We start from the raw sequence: 17,328 nt of genomic DNA on the forward strand, positions 1-17,328 counted from the left end.
AGTTAGCTTGTTAAGTTAATAATAAGTGCGTAGCAGTTTTGACTATGTTACTGTAGTTGTACATAATACATGACACATCTTTTCTGTGGCGTCGTGGGAATAAAAGAACAAAAATCAGGAAGTCGTAGTCCGGAGAGCGGCACAGAGTGCACATACTGAATGTTCTGCTGAAGTTGTCATTTGTCGGCACTTTAAATACCCTCTGTAAAAACAACTTGCTAACAACAACCTTTGTGAATTTCCTCTTTCATCACGGAGCCACTTAGCGCAGCCGGCACCTCCAGCAATAAAAGATCATAAAGCCGATCACTCCAGGCAAAAAGAACAATATGTGTTTGCAAAGTCATTAACCGTTATTATTATTATTATATCAGCACAGCGCTCTGGCACAGCCGAGCCAAAAATAAGCCGTTATGCAAAAGCTCCTTTGCCGTTCCTGTTTGTCCTCTTAGATGATTAACGAGACACTTTCGTTTGCCAGCCAGGCTTCTAACTGTTGACACATCGCTACCTGTCTGCCCAGCATGGTGTTTTCTGCACACCTCATCCTGTTTGTCTCGCCTTTGTAGCAACGCGCAAAACATTTGAGAATATTGAACATCACAGCGCATGCAGTAATATCCTGTGCTGGTGAGGTCTGGAGAGGAAGGGAAGGTGAGCTGGCGCTGGTCGCTGGCTGAAGTAGGCCTGGTCAGGAAACACAAGGGAAATATGCAGTCTGACCTGATGACTTCGTGTTAATGGAAGAAAGAAACAACTAGAGCAAGAGCGAAACATTTTGTAGGTATTCTCAGTGATCTTTTTCAGTTTGCTAATTCCTGGAAAGCATTAAAAAGATGATGCTGACTCATCCTGCTCATACAAAGTTTGCATCCAATGAATCACCTTGAATTTTTCTACCCCTCTCCAGTGATGCACAGGTGCTACAAGCCACCTGGTTGTTCCTGCTTTTTGTCTGAACGCTGTCACGGCAACGAGTATCCACGGAAAGTTAGTTTCCTGGAAACATGTAAATATGCAGACTCAAATAGCACTCAGCTCACAGTTTCATGGGAACTGTAAGTCAAGTGCTTTGAATGTTTAATCCAACGCGAAGGTGCTAACAGACACACAATCTTTTATCTGTTTAATTTTTATATTCATTGAACAAAGGAGGGACAGTAAGGCTAGCCTTTTCCCGCTGTTACCTCTCTTGCTAAGGTAAGCTAAATCTTTCTCGGTTACATTTACCGCCTCATACTTACACGCGAGAAAGGTGTCAATCTGCTTGTACAATGGTAAATGGACTGTACTGCTGCGTAAAGTGCCCAGTCATCACATTCACACATCGATGGCTATGCAGGAAGGAAGGAGCAATTTGGGGTTCAGTGTCTTGCCCAAGGATACATCTACGTGTAGACTGAGGGAGCCGGAGATCGAACCAGCAACCTTCCGATTGGAAGACGACAGACTCTACCACTGAGCCACAGCCGCCATATTTCCCAAATAGTCAAACTATTGCTTTTAACAGTAAGTGATTCAATATGTTAATCGTTCACACAGAGATGAATGCACTAGCTGGGAGCTCTTTTGGCCACATTAGGACACACATAAATACACTTGTGTTCACACACACAATAAATCTGACAATCATCTGGACCAGCGGTTTCCAAACGTATGAATGCGGAGGCCCAATTTTAATGTAAAAATATTCCAGGCCCAACCAAACTTTAAATCACGAAACTCATCAACTCAACACTTGAGACTAAAATGAAGCATTTGCCAAAATATTTTTATGTCAGAACGGCCCACCTTAAAGGAGCAGCTCGCCCCTGGAAGAAGCCGCTGTGAGTCAAAGCTGGTGTTCTCTGTGATCGATAGAAGCAATAATATTTGAAATTGGCGCCATAGCTGTGGAGAAAGTTGTACAAACAGCTTGTGGTTTCGCCCATTCTACATTCCTACAACACCCAGCGTGCATTGTGCCCCTCCCTCTGAAAGGAACGGCCAAGCGAGAGACGCTGGAGTGAAATACTACCGTGTTCGATGCAGGCGACGGCTCAGAGCGGGACAGAATCCGAAATACGACAAGAATATACTGGTGGATTGTCTAAAAAATCTTCAGGTCTGCAGTCTACATTTCAAACCTGACGATTCTGAACGAGACATGACATCGGAGGCGGGCGTCCTAGATTGAGGAAGTGTAGTTAAGCCTCCGCCAGATGACGCGTTTTACGTAGTCTGGCGGAGGTTTTCCAGGGCCCATTGGAGAAGCAGATAGCGTCTTCCAAAGGCACAGAGCAAAATTTTTCCTCCCATAATGGTATTAGCTCCCCATAATAGCATGATAGGGCTGAGGTTGAAAATCGGTACCTTTAAGGCCAACCAGTGGTCCACGGCCCAAACTTTGGGAATCACTGGTCTAGCCTAAACAGCTGTAGGTCTTACACTTCCATTAACCAACTGTGGGGAGGCCTGGAATCAAGATGGAGAGATGTCACCATTTGTGGATGAGTGGTAATGCAGGATGGAGAAGTGGCGGTATGAGTTTTTTGGGGGATGAGAAAGGAAAGAGAATAACAGTAAAAGAAGTGGAAGCAGAGATAACGAGAGGCGAGAATTCAATTTGAGATGAAGATGTGAAGACACAGTGAGAACATTGAAGAGGAGGTTTGAAGAGAAGGTTTATTTCAGAGAAAGAAGGAGGAAAGGGAAAAGAAGAACATGTTGTAGGGGGAATAAATTGAAAAGTCAATATGTCCTTAAAGCCTCCAGACTCGGTGGTTCAGAGATGCTTCAACTTTTGACTCTGCAGCTGTTGTCTGCCGGCCCTCTGACCCTTCCACTGACCTCACACAATGAGCGTCGCATGCTAAATGCTCCCCAACACACACTCCTACACCTACAGATCCTAAAAAATCTCAGCCAACAAGAGCAGACATGCAGACCCCTCTGAACAGGGGAGTTAACAATCTGAAAGCAGCCACCACATGCAGAACAAAACAGCTCTTTGATGATTTACTTCAGTTGGAAATTGGTGCTTTAATTTAGCTTTTATTGAGCGCTTGTGTGTGTGTGTGTTTGCTGTCATTTAGGTGGTTAGGCCCAGACGCGGGAGCGAGTTATAGCGCGGGGGGGAAATTTTCCATGCATTTGTGGAGATGCATTACACGCAGATGGGGAAAACATGTGGAAGCCCGCACTGCAGTTTCACCCAGCAATTAGTTCACAGCTAAACGATGTGTGTTTGTGAGCTTTTCCTCTGAGCCGTCGTTGCAGCCAGCTGTGTGCCAGCGGGGAGATTTCCGTTAAGAACTTAAAAAGACTGGAGGAGAGGATCCGGGGACGGAAAACAGAATTTCATTTCTTTAAATCAGTTAGTGGTCATGGTTACCTCATCGGCCCTGTTTGCCTGGTTTAAGAGGATTAATTACACTTTTTGTCATGGCAACAGGTATTTCAACGCTACCGCATTTGTCACAAAGCGAGACAGAAGTCATTTAAATTTTTGAAGTCTTCTGTGAGTATGCTGTTCTTCATTAAATGTTGAGTCATCATGATAATGGATTGAGGCAGGTTTCTATTCGCCCATCCCCCCCCCACGCTTTAATTTCCATTTACATTCTGTTGACAGCTCGTGAAACATTTTAAGTTCAGGTAGAGAACTGAAGGTAGAAAGAGGAAGAGTGTTTCCAGGTCAGGACAAACCGCTAGTAGCATAGTGTACTGATGATACAACCAGGACAAGACAGGACCAGCTCTATCTCACTGTTACGATCTCACATGTTGGTGAGGCCTTTGGAACCGACAGACACATCTTCAGACTTGAGATGCTGATTTCGTTTTTCCTTTTTGCGAATTTCTCCTCACAGTCGTCTTGCTTTTTATTTACTCTGTGCTGAAACGAAGCCAGTGTTTGAACACAGTTCTGGGTCTACAAATAGGATACAAACACAATATCGCGGCCAATTAGCAACAGGTAGCGTTCCTCTATTGGGGTCTGTTCTCTTCGGGTAACTTTTCCTTTTCCACATTCTCAACCACGAGGTAAGGCTTAATAACGACTGGGCAGCAGATGCTCCTGATTCCACCATATTGTTTTTTATAGTCAGTGATAAGAGTTGTTTCCCTTGCTGTGTTTGAAATGCTATACTATACTAGCAGTACGTACTGATTCGGCCTAAATGTAGTACGCAGTATGCAAGCAAAAGCAAAATATGCAGAAGGGGGCGCTATCGCTAAAGAAGCAGCTGTTTGCTGTTGGCGGGCTGTTGTTTACTTCCTCTTTCCAGAACTGGAAAATGGCGCCTGGTGTGGCATACTGCAAAATAAATATGAACAGCTCTTTACTACATACTACAGCCGAACGCAGTATGTTGTAGTATGCCATTTTGAACACAACCTCAGTCAATGCATGTCCCTGAATTTGGGGGCGGAGCTTCTGAGGGAGCACTAAACGGAGGGTTGTATTTATAAAGTCTCTTCAGAATCGCACACTCCACCTGTCAGTCTGAAAAAGGACGACTTAACACTTGACCTCGGTTTGACTACTGCGAGATTTAAACTTTGACTTGACACCCTGAAACTCTGCTTGGAAAGCTCTCACTGCATCATACATGTCCGTGATCACACAGTCCCGTCCCTGATGCTGGAGCTTAAGTGTGGCAAGATACTTTGTTACGTCGCACAGAAATGCCAACTCACACGGCTGGTGCTTGCAGGTCTTGATCGGCACGCCTGTGTTGCAGTGCATTCTGGGATTTAAAGTATCAGAAGTGTGCTTGCTATATAGCGGCGGGCCTGGTATGATAGACATGTACGCCTAACATATTTAATTGCGAGAAATTTGCTCCCAAATGAATTCACATTATTACAATTTTAGACGATAGTCTTGCTCTGACAGCACCACCTCTGATTATTCACTTCCTCAGTCTGAGTCCTGGTACGGCATTGTTAAATGCAGCTAATGCACTTGTTTTATCTCTTTTTCTACATTTCCCACCCCTGGAAAACAAAAACAAAACAGGCTTACCATGTCTTTGTGACACAGAGACTAAGCTCGTTTAAAAATCAAATCCTCCTTACCTCAGCAGAGTAAAGGCTCACTGTTCAGAGGATCCAGATGGTTCCGGTTTTCAATTACAGAAATCTGATTTAGCCGCAGAGGACGTCTGCTCTGTGTCAGAGCATGTTGTGTTTGTCTGCTGTTTGTTGTTGTGGACTGTGTTTATGTTAATGTTAGGCTGGGAATAATGTGGGTTGGGATGCGAGCCAGTGCTCTGCACAGCAGGAAGAGCTATTCCTCCAATCGTTCTTCAATTACAGCGTGCGCTAATTCAGTCAACCGGCCTGTTAAGCAGCAGACAGCTAATTTAGCACAGCTCAGCTTGACAAACACAACATACTCCGAGTGTGTGCTCTTGTGTGTGAGGCTTATTAGAGATGCTCTGTATGCAAATATCACATTAGTAACAAATAATGTTGGCACAAAATTTGCTCTGTCTAATTTTTGGCACAGTCCTCATTAAGCTGAAGCCAGTTTTTGTACCAATATATGCAAACTAATCAGCCTTCCTTGTGTTTAGTTGCATACTGTAGTGAAGTTTAAAATGAAAATTGATGCAAAAACCAGCAGATGGTGGTGTTCATGCATGTAATGTTAAATATCTACTCTTTTTTTAAAGTATTATATTAAAGCTCCTGTGAGGAGTTTTTCACTGGTTATGAAACGGACTTAAATTAATTCTGATGACTTTATATGACCTACAAAAGAAAACCAGACCAGGGGGTAGGTGTCAGCCGAAGCAATTAACTGCACGCTGCCTTTGTTTACATTTTCCAGGGCAAACATTTAAAGTGAGTGGCAAAATCAGCAAAGACATAAGAGGTACGGTTTTGTCCACAGGGGGCGCCAAAATCAACACAAACCAAAAGTTCCTCACAGGAGCTTTAAGAAAACAACAGGAGTCGATCTTTGAATTCAATTTCAAGTTAGATTTATTGCGATGATACATCACAAACCTACATTCCCAGTTCAATACAGAAAGTAATCAACATTCAATGATAACTAATAGCAAATATACAATAATATGCAGTGTAATAAAGACATTTTATTAAAATGAACCACATGGGCAGCTGTAATTACCAATGTAATCACTCAGACCTAGCTTGTTTCAGTGTCTAGAACTGGAAATAGTAAAGTTTCTTAGGACTGGGAAGACGGACAACTCAGGATACTACATATATATATATGTAGTATCAAGACAACTAGACAACTCAGGATATGTAGACAACTCAGGATACTACATATATATATATATATATATATATATGTAGTATCCTGAGTTGTCTCCGTCAAATCCTCATATTTCGCATTGTTTAATAAGGAGTGAGATTCTGTCTCAGCTTATCTTTTATGACAAAGCTAAGTCAGCCTGGCATTGTCACTGTTTTGGTTTTCCAGCAGTTATGATGTTCACGGACTCTGCCACCACGTACTCTCTGTTAAGTGTCAAATACATTAAATTTATTTTCTGTTTGTCGATGCGGCGATATATTATCGTCCTGACTCATGCAATACGGCACTCTACACAGGTTTGCCTGAGATTTTGACTCACGGCGACTTCTTGCCCTGGGTCACTTATGACGAGAACAAGGGCAATGTGAACGGAAATTAATCGGCCGAAGAAGTTTATCATATATCCTGATGTATCATTATATGATTGTCTTGAATTGTATCGTGATATTATCGTTATCGTGGGCTAGTATCGTGAGCTGCCCTGCGATTCCCACCCCTATTCGTTAAAATATTTTATATAACTCTAGTTTTGTTGGTCGATTTGGTTGGAGTCAGAAATCAGTAACTCGCACATAATAATATCGCATGTAGAGGTGTAATGAAGAATTCTGACCAATTATATCAAGTATTTAGATTTTAGCAAGTATAAAGAGAGAGAGAGTTTAGAGATGATGCTTGCCAAATCTGCGTGTGATTTGATCAGCAGTCAGTGGAAGTTCCCCATAAAAATAGTGAACTCTCCTTATACTAATTATACACTACAGCGCAGTGGGTGTATGTCAATGTGTCTATGTGTGAGATAGAGGGAAGGAGGAGGAGGGGATTTTGCTTCATAATTCGGTTTCATCCTTATTAGAGTCACACTGCTACGCACACTTAACACTAATTTCATTAGTTTCCAATGTAACCGACTGTCATAGATCTCATTTAGATAATCTAGCACAGTCTCTCTGAAGCAATGACCTCATGTGTTTCAAGAGATTAAATCACTATATTTGACCTAGTTATATACACTTTCTGTTTCATGCTTGTGTTTGACCCAGCCAGGAAACTTCATTGTGGGTTTATTGCTATAAAGTTACAGAACATTGTAGTCTAAACAACTTCCCTTCAGCATTCAGGGTTATGCAAGTTCACCAACTAGCTAACATGTTGACAATGAGCTAGCAGTTAGCAGTGATGAAATCTGTGGAGACATGCATGCCCGACATCCCTAACATTCCTCTCGGACATGTCCAGATTTGCTTCTTCCACGCACATGCACAGTCTTTGACTCAAGAGCTCTCATAAATCTTTCATACTCATCTGACTGCGTGAGGAGGTTAGGACAAAGAAATAGACAAACAGGGACACTGAAGACAGACACACACAAGATAAAAGAGATAACAGATACTGATAAGTTCAGTCAACACCAGTGGCAACGATGGGAAAATCAGTGTTGGGAAACAGCAGGTGATACATTCCTTTAACATTCACCTGGTGAATGCTTTAAATATCCAAGGCTCGTTGTTAAATATACTTCACGGTTGTCAAAACTTTGAATCGCTACAGAAAAGTTATTGAGTTTGTAATTAAGCCCCGGTCTCTTTAGTTCAAGCTCTTTTAGCACCCCTCCAAAAACACCCTTATTTGTATCACATTATCAGTGTCAGAGCTCTACCTTTGGTTAAGCATTGTAGCTTAGTTTAATGCGCTGTCTAAGTTGTTTAAATTTGTTTTTTAATGCTCCTGTTACAGTAGAGGTATTTTGAATAGTAAAAATATTTGGTTTTCTTGCCAAGAAGTAGACAAGAAGATTGATACCATTCATGCCCCTACTCTAAATATGGAGCTAAAGCTAGCACGTGATTAGCTTAGCTTAGCATTAAGAGTAGATTCAGGGGGAAACGGCTAGCCTGGCTCTATACAAAGCTCAAAAATGTGTCGGGAAAGCTCATTTATTAACATACACCTAGTTTGAATTCATACAGCTTAATAATTAGGGAGCTTTAGAGAGATAGCTAAATGTATTTTCTGTTTTTACTTCAGAGGGACAAACTAGCAAGGCTAATTGTTTCCTGGCTTCAGATCCGGAGCTAACAGACAAACAGACAACAAAATAGGAGTCATATTGTTCTTTTCATCCTGTATTCTTGGCAAGAAAGGAAACACTTGTTTTCTCTCAAATGTTGAGCTACTCTTTAAACTTATGTTATTTACCATTTTAAATGTCTCTCTTCTGTTTTACAGAGTCTCCTCCAGAGAGGACAGGGCGCCGACGTAGCATGCCAGGCAGCTCCTCCGACAAGACCACACCCACCATGGAGGCTACATCCACTGCCGGCACGCCTTTCAGAGTCACCGTGAGTACTGTGAGTCTGTTTTTTATGTTTCGTCTCTGTCCTCTCCATTACTTTTACTCTCTGACTTTCTCTCCGTGTCAATCTTAGTTTTCCTGTTTGCTGTAGATCAACGTCTACCGAAGGCTGGTCTGGGGTCCAGATGGACCCATGCCAATCTGAAACTCATTTACATCAAATGTTGGAAGTGGGCCTTTGATGTTAGGCGCCTAACACATCACACATCTAGACATCTTGGGTTTATGTTCAGTACACCATCCTTCACTGCCTTTTTTACATCCTGCGTGAGTTTTCATTGCATCTTTATGAATAATTCCAATGTGCTTCATGTGAGCCGACATGCACACTCCTGCACCTGTGCACGCATAGCTCAGGCACTCACTTACTTCTGAGCAAACTGTCTATCCTCCTCTCTGTCAAACACACACACACACACACACACACACACACACACACACACACACAGAGGAGTCCTTTGTCTATCATCTTGCTCTAATTCAAATGTGGTATGCTTTCTGCCATGTTTAATTCAATAGATAAACAGCCAGTTAATGAAGCAAGAAATTCCTCTATGAGTCATCAATTTACAGCTAATTAGCAATTAGCAGTGCATATTTCCATTAATAAATAATGACTGGGGAGATGACGACCTGGAGGTGAACTGTAAACAGAAGATGTTAGGACAGCAGGGCCACGAGCACTCAAAGCTCAGTCACTGTAATAAACAACCCACCAGCTTTATGTTGACTTTGGGCCTTTTTAAAGATGTAGCGGGCACGCTAATCAGGCACAAGACGCAATAACCTTCCTTTATATCTTCATTTCTTTTATTTTATCCTGTTTGGTTTCCTTTGATCAACATCTGCTATCTTCAGCATTCAAAGTCTAACCCAAAAAGTAGTGAACAAAGGATACATTTGGGCGCCTCTGAGGCTCAGCAAAAGCCCGCAGTAAATAATAAAAGAAAGAGGCTCGAACCACTCGTGTTGGGCCACCTGCAGAGTGAGAATAAAGTGTTTCAGGAAAACACTTTGCACATTTAAAACCAGCACAGTTTGGTGAGATAGAGACCGCCAAACCCTCGTCTGTAAAAATGGTGTTATGGGGTATTATGATTTTTAACCATCTGGGTATGCATGTGTGTGTTTGCTCTTTTCCTGTCCTCGCTGCATGTTCATCTTTTTTTAGTGATTAAACTGTTTTACTTTGATTTACTATTAATCAATGCTTGGGTATAGAAAGATACAAAAAAGTAAAGACCTTGCAGGAGACAGAAAGGGTCAGATAGAGGGGCTTGATATCGATTAAGTGTCGCTTAAGCAGCTCCTTGCATTCTCCAAGGATAGACAGAGAGAGAGAGAGAGAGAGAGAGAGAGGCACTGCAGCAAAGTCATCCAGTCACCATCACATGACCACTTCACTTACTTCTGTGGGCTTATTGCTAAGCAGCAGGGGCTTCTTGCACAAAGAGAGCTTACTTAGACAATGTTTTACCCTTTCCTGCCTTTTCCTTATACTGCCCCCTTCTGGCCTGTGATGATAGCACAGCCGACAAAGTAAGTACTCCCATACTATTTCATCAACTTGTCTTGGATGCAAACTGAGGATGTTTTCCACTGAAATTTTGTATACCTGAATTTTGCTTATGGATTAAATACTGATAGATGAAACATCCAGCATGTGTGTGGATGCATACAGGCACGGTTGCAGACACAAACATTGCAATGCAAACAGGAAAACGGGCATGCAGTCGAATGCATCTCCCACTTTTAGCAGTGACAAAACACCCCTCACTTTTTCTCCCCCCTCTCCAGTGAAAAGAGTTGTGGTGACATCTAAAGTACCCCTCCTAGGCCTTGAGCTAAATCTGTCAAAATGTTTTTCTCTCATGCTCTTTGCAGAGACTGGGTTCAGTGTCTGCACACAAAAAAAAGGGTGCCACGCGCACACACACTCGCTCACATAAGCGCATCCTCCAGCGCTTTCTCAAAAACAATTTTTCACCAGTAGGCATGGGAGAAAAAGTACAATCTCTCCAAAGCCTAATCGTTCGCGGCCAATTCAGAAACACCAGACGATTGCATACTTTAAATTTAAAGTTACACCTTTGGTAGTTTTTCTTATTCAGCACCGCTTTAAAGAACAGGCAAACAAACCTTATCTAAGTCCGTCACGTCCACGTCCCGCTGATTGCACTAGCTTGGCTGGATTGATTCTCAATTGTGACTTAGCTTCTTATCCAATCTCTCCCTGACTCCACTCCCCCCACCGCCCCCTCTACGCTCAGATAATAGCAGGGGGGCTAATTGGACAGGTATGTCTCTTGTTTTCATCAGGTTGTGCTAACGGGGGACAAGAGGGGTGGGTGTGGAAGCCGGGAACACCCTGCTGATTGTCCAGGCACAGATTCTATCAGCTCCCATTAGGGAAGCCTGGAATTGCCAAGGCGAGGGAATAGAGTTAGCTTGTTGTGAGCATTTGCTTTAATATACGGGGAAAAGAAAAGTAAAAAAGACCAAAAAAATACAGCGATAAAAATGATTTAACGGGCTCGGGCAGGCTGAGATTACAATCAAGACTGTTATTGTACTCTCACAAGCAGGTACCAGCGTGCGCAGATGTAAGCAAACACACATTTGCATGAAAACAAGGCAACAATGTGCAACAATCTTTCCACAACCATCAAATTCCCTCGAGGTAGCACAACGAGCCTGCCGGGCTGAAGGGTCGGTGAAAGCCGGCCTCTCCCAGCCTTCAACAATGCACGTTGAATCAAATTATTCCGTCCCCTCCTCCACTAATTAGCTGTCAACCGTGGAAATGTGGAATAATTACAGCGCTCATTGAAATTCACGCTAACATGTGACACTGTAATGGCCCCTTACAGGTTGCACTGGCTGTAATAGCCGTATCATGTATCTGTGTGTGAGTAGGTGCTTGTACAGTGGAAAGCAAAGGGCCGGACATCACAGCAAAACCAATACTGTTTACGAAAGATCAAACAGACTAATTAATGAAGGGCTCTCAGCTGTATTTATGTCCTGTGTTCAATCATGTTCCTTCAGTCATGCATTGATGTTTATAGGTGTTGTTAAATCGTGCTCACAGGGGAATTGTATTCCCATTTGTTTCCCACACAATAGAACAATGACATGATGTATGACGTCTCATTAGCTGTCACTTTCCATATTGTATGTTGAATCTGAAGGGACACGTACTGTAGCTTTAAGAACTGATCACACACAGCAAGACATAATGGGGAGAGGTCAAGCTTCTTGTGTTTTCCAAGGATCCCTAAAAACACGTTATTTCCCAGGGGGATCGTTCCAGACTTCCTGAGTCATGTAGAGTGTCGTGTGCGTGATGCATGTTCTCACTGTCGCATGTGGTCGTCTCCTGGCTTTTTGTGTAAGCTAGCAAACAGTTACCTGAATAATAATTTGACAGCTTAAATTTAGCCTTAAAGTGCTAATCTCGAAGAGCTCAGTTTGGTTCTCTTTGGCCGCACCTATGGCGATAAATGATAATAGCGGGAGCACACTTCCCAGATATGGGAATATTTGCGTCAAATTTGTTTCTTTTTCTTATCACTCTCTCTTCACTTATTGTTGAAGTTGTATCTGTAGTCATCGATCTTTTCTTTGTTTGTTCAGCCATAGTAGATTACTGTTTACTCGCAACACTTGCAGAGACCAGAAAAGCAGCCACTTAGCTCCGCCTACCCTCTCTGGCAGACCAACCACTGCTGGATGAAGGAAAATGCGTCACTAACTAGGCGCCGCTTGTGATTTTTTCGTCGCACCAGACAGCCAGTCTGTAATACTGCAAATGCATAGGCTCAATCACCATTGTGTTACGTCACTCGGCGATAGATAGTGACTTAACAGACATTTATTTACATGAAAATCTTCCTGATTATCACTTTAATCTAAAGCTTTAACCTACAGGAGACTTCACGCCTAAATGAAACCTCAGATGAAGATGATTTTAAATATCTCAGTGATTATTATGTGCGAAGACGTGCGTTAATTGCACCCTGTTCAGCTTCGAGACTTCCCTGCAGATTTTCAAATAGACCGTTATATTGTTATACTGGAAAACGTACATTAAAATATTGCTTATTGGGGCGCCGGTTTAGCTCAGCGGTTAAATCGTGCGTCTCATATACCGAGGCTACAGTCCTCGGTGTGGAGTCCCCGGGCTCGACTCCCAACCTCGTCCCTTTGCTGCATGTCATCCCCACTCTCTTTTCCAACACTATCCACTGTCCTCTCGCTGTCAAAGACGTTAAAGGCCCCCCAAAAAACAAACATCTGCACAGAGGGTCTGTATTGTAATAGCACTGTAGTAGGCCTATATTAATCTAGCCCCAACAAGGGCTTTAAGTGTCGTATCGGTACACTTAGTATTGTGATATTATGTTTGTGAACATATATAGATTCTCAACAAAACTGGATGCAATTTAAAATAATATTTAGATGTAGGGACGCACAATATTATCGGCAAAAATATCGGTATCGGTATCGGTAATCTGCTAAATGAGTTGTAAGATATCGGCAAAAAATCCAATATCGTGCATCCCTATTTAGATGCAAACAAGTCCATTTATTTGCTGACATACAGTATGCAAATGTTACATTATTTTGCTCTGCTCTAATTGCACAATAAAGTGCCATGATGTTGGATGTAACACAGACTGTGTTGATACAAATGCAAACACAAGCGTTTTATGCACATGGTGGTGTCTTCTTTAATCAGAGACTTCATTAATATTACACACATTACTTCGCCTTGCTTTTAGTATTGCAGTATATCATAGACATGTGTTACAGAGTCCCATGTCAGGGTATATCTGCCATCACTAGCTTGATATGTAATGATTAGATTCGTAAGAAAACCTTATTCTGCCTTGTCTTTTGTTCCACCTCTCTCTTGATTGCCTCTGCCGCCCGTGCTCTGCTCCGCTCATCCCTGCTCTGCCTGCGACCTTGTCACTCATTTGCTCTACTTCTCTCCTCACTTTCCCCCTCATTTATTTTCATTCTGTTGCTTTTTTCTATCAACTCTATGCTCTGCCACCTCCACACACCGTGCTCCACTTTTTTCCATTTAGCCTGCCCCTATAGCTCATCCCTCTCCGGCGAGGCACTCACTGTCATTTTCTCCATTTTTTGACCAGTCTCACCTCTATTTCTGTGCCTGCGTTTGTTCACTGTACGTCTCCATCTCTGCTCCTCTGCCTGCTTTCTCTTGTCATCTGGTGTGAGCAGGTGCTGACGGCAAATTAAATGCTAACATTTTTGCAGAGCTGCCAGTGTGTTTCGCCTCCCGTGGGGTTTAATCCGGTGTTAATATAGGCATCAGTCATCCTTATTGACTGATTGTAAGTGGCAATATAGCCTGCTAATACCTGCTGACCTTTAACCTGGAGAATATCTCAGCCAGACATTTTACAGCCTGTTTTTTTTAAAGTCACATTGCCGTCCATGTGCCAAATGGAAAAGGGAATACATCAGCGAAAATGTTTGTGTGTCTTCTCTCGATTCTGTTCCTCTTTCTCGCTCTGTTTTTCAGAGTCCATCCATCAGGGGAGGGGAAGAAGTAAAAACAGAATAAGAAGCCACTAATCAATCCGGCTCGCCTGCAGGGACAGGTTTCTGTTCACTGACTTATTTCTGCGGATGGGTAAAAAGAGAAGAATTTTAATTTGTTCGCTGTGAATATGCCAACAGCTGCAGCCGGCACACACACACTCTCTCTCTGGGGGCTGCTGGGAAAAGGGTATGGGATCGCTGCGAATTCGGAGGTGATTGTGAGTGATACCCAGAAATGAGGGAAGAGAAGTGTGTCAGTGTTTGCGCATACGTGTGGGCGTTAACGATCCTTTACCGCACCGCCATCGTCGCCTCGTCACGTTGTCGAAAAGGAGCTGATCTGAGGGCGACGCCGGATGAGCGCAGGAAACAACATTCCTGCTGCGATGTTTAGAATGAGCCCGTGCTAATCTAACCGCACGCCCACGCGCTCGCAGACGGAGCGAGCTGCATTTATGCTGCTAATACTTTAAAGAAAGGGAGCGAGAGTTTAATTCACAAAGCAACCCTGTCAAGAGCCCCAGGTGTCGCACTCACACTGACAGCAGTGACTCAGCCATGTTCATTTAGCTAATAGACTCAGAGCAGAGTTCACTGCTGGCAGGTAGCAATAGTAACCCATTTGCTGCCCACTGTCTGTATGCCAGATTCAGTCTGATTGTTATTGTGTGTGCGATACAATAGCTTTTGTTGATGATGACAGATGATAAGCAAATCATTTCTTTTGTTATATACATTTTAATCCTCATCCATCAACATTAGCATTGTCCAATTTCATTCATTCAGTATCCTCATTTTCAATTAGTAACAATGAATTCGTGTACCTTCTGTACCAGCAGCAAGCAATACTTGCGCCGACAGACATCAGTCAAAGTGCCACTGTGGAAAGCGTCGGCCAGTTTAGACGAAGGGTCTTTGAAAACATGAAAGTGATACTCCGGCAACTTAGAGTTGGATTTCCAATAAGTTTGAAGCTAGTGGAGAGGCAAGGTCAGTGACGGTCTCCATCTGCTCTCCTTGTACAAAATTGAAGCCAAAATATCTTGTGATGGTGACGTCATTTGGAGCCAGAGCTGCGCAGTAGAGATCGGCGGGTGGAGCCGCCATAGCCACTTCCGCTAACCAAAACACACGCTTAACTTACCAGGGGGAAAAAAGGTCCAGCAGGTCGGCGTGTTTAACATCAGAACAGCTTCTTGTGTTGGTCTGAGGTTAACGTTCACAGATATGGAAACTTCAATGACTGTAGTGATTGTATTAGTTACGTCTCCTCTCACCGTTCCTCCTCTACTCTGCTAATCCGGAACAGATCGGCTGCAGGAGATGTATTTGTCAACAGAGCTGTCAATCATCATTTTGACAGCATCAAATAACTAATTAAAAATAAACTTGTCAGGTAAATGAACACTTGGACGTAAATCAGCATGATAAGAACTAACTATAATGACAGAAACCATGTTTGAGAAAAAAATGTTTGATTTTATAGTTTGACTCATGTCCCATCTGTTAACATGGAGGAGGCGGGCTTTATGACCTATACTGCAGTCAGTCAGCAGGGGGCGACAGAGAGGGTTTGGCTTCACTTTTAGGGTGCTGTCATGTCGTCCATCTTTTTATACAGTCTATGTTGCAAGGTATGCCTGACTTTTAGGAACTACTCTGGTACGAGCTCCAAAAACACTGGATTTTAACCTAAAAGCTGCATTTGTCTGACGGAAAAGAGTTGGCAGGGCGCTCAGGAGTGCTGGGACGAGGCGCTGATGCCGTGCCACTTTGCATTTTATTATTCAACCTTTGATATCATTTTTTTTCACTATAAGAAGCTGGCTCTTAAACTTTGTACAGATGAGTTTAATAGGACTGTAACGATAACTCACAATACAATAAAATATTGATACATGAAAGGGACGGTTCAGATGATATCTGCTTTTGGCTTCTCTTGTTCGACGTCATTACGGTGTGGTGCATGTCATCCCACACGCTCTCCTCCCAACATTTCCTGTCTTTCCAGTAAGAACCTTTAGACGCCAAATACTTTGACTTCAATCTTTGTTAAAGTTTGAAAATCATATGGTGAAACGCGTATCGTGATTCATATCGAATCGTGAGATGAGTGTATCGTTACATCGTTAGAGTTTAATGATGTTCCCTGCTGTCACGGCTCAATCTTAAAGCTTTAGAGCAAGGAGGATGCAGGTGCATGGCATGGATACGTTGGAGACACCAATGTTGAATATCAAAACCTCGTCAAAAAGCTGTTTTCCAGTCGAGCCTGGTGCAGTCACATCTCCTCCGAACATGCACTTTTCTTCCTCTGTTAAAACCATTTTTGTCTGACATAACTCCCAGCTCAGGACAGACAGACGGAGCAACAAGACCCACTTCCAATTTCATGTACCAGGTTGACGAGAAGATGATGATTGGTTGCTCGAGGTAAAAAGCGATGTTGACAAGAATAGCTCCTTTATGCAAAAGTTCAGAAACTTTCTGAGTGGCCGCTTTTAAAAGCCGTAGCGCTCTGAAGGAGAAGCTGGACACTGCTTTTTCCTCCCGGCGGCCGCATGCAGCTACATGCACTCTCTCTTCTTTATGTGAAATCAAGCCCTTGTGCAAGTGGCTATTTTCCACATCTTTAAAACTCACTGTCCAACTTTGTTATCGAGCCTTTTTGTTTTAAATGTTTAGACTCAAAGCCAAAACTCAGACGCAATAAAACTTTTTTGTCTTGTTTACCGAGCGCTTCCTCAAGTTCGGCCATCTGCGTTTGTTGTAATGTTTAGCAGCTGTGAATAGATCCTCCGTTTCCTTTGAGCACAGCATTGTGGGACATCAGCAGCTCACTCAAAGCTGTTCTATTTATACTAACTTTAGTCACTTCTCCTGCTTGTAATAAGTATGTAGTATGGACACAGCTATTGTTTTAGCAGAGACCGTCGTGTGACGAGTGTGAGATGAAACACCTCTTTGTTTCACTGATGACAGGTGTTGTTCATCAGGATGCTGTGGCTCCTCTGTGATCAGCTGGCAGGGCTGTCTGGAAGTCGCTCTGTAATTATCCCAATTCCACTGTTGCCCGGGGCGACCTATTCACACTGTAGGTGGTAATTATACAGGTGTG

The 17,328-nt window shown here is 42.9% G+C and overlaps 1 protein-coding gene across 3 annotated transcripts in view; it reads left to right on the forward strand.

The window, feature by feature from the left end:
• Nucleotides 1-17,328, forward strand: part of dab2ipb (DAB2 interacting protein b) — a 125,432-nt gene that overhangs the window by 12,321 nt on the left and 95,783 nt on the right. For 2 of the 3 annotated variants that reach the window (XM_069673041.1, XM_069673043.1), the window contains exon 2: nt 8,507-8,628. In XM_069673041.1, the coding sequence (XP_069529142.1) occupies nt 8,507-8,628 (122 nt within the window). The remainder of the gene's footprint in view (nt 1-8,506; nt 8,629-17,328) is intronic. The other variant, XM_069673042.1, reaches the window with a different exon arrangement.

Source organism: Semicossyphus pulcher, unplaced genomic scaffold (assembly GCF_022749685.1).
Source record: "Semicossyphus pulcher isolate SPU_LCO1_2020_fin unplaced genomic scaffold, fSemPul1.0.p SCAF_22, whole genome shotgun sequence".
Lineage (NCBI taxonomy): Eukaryota > Metazoa > Chordata > Actinopteri > Labriformes > Labridae > Semicossyphus > Semicossyphus pulcher.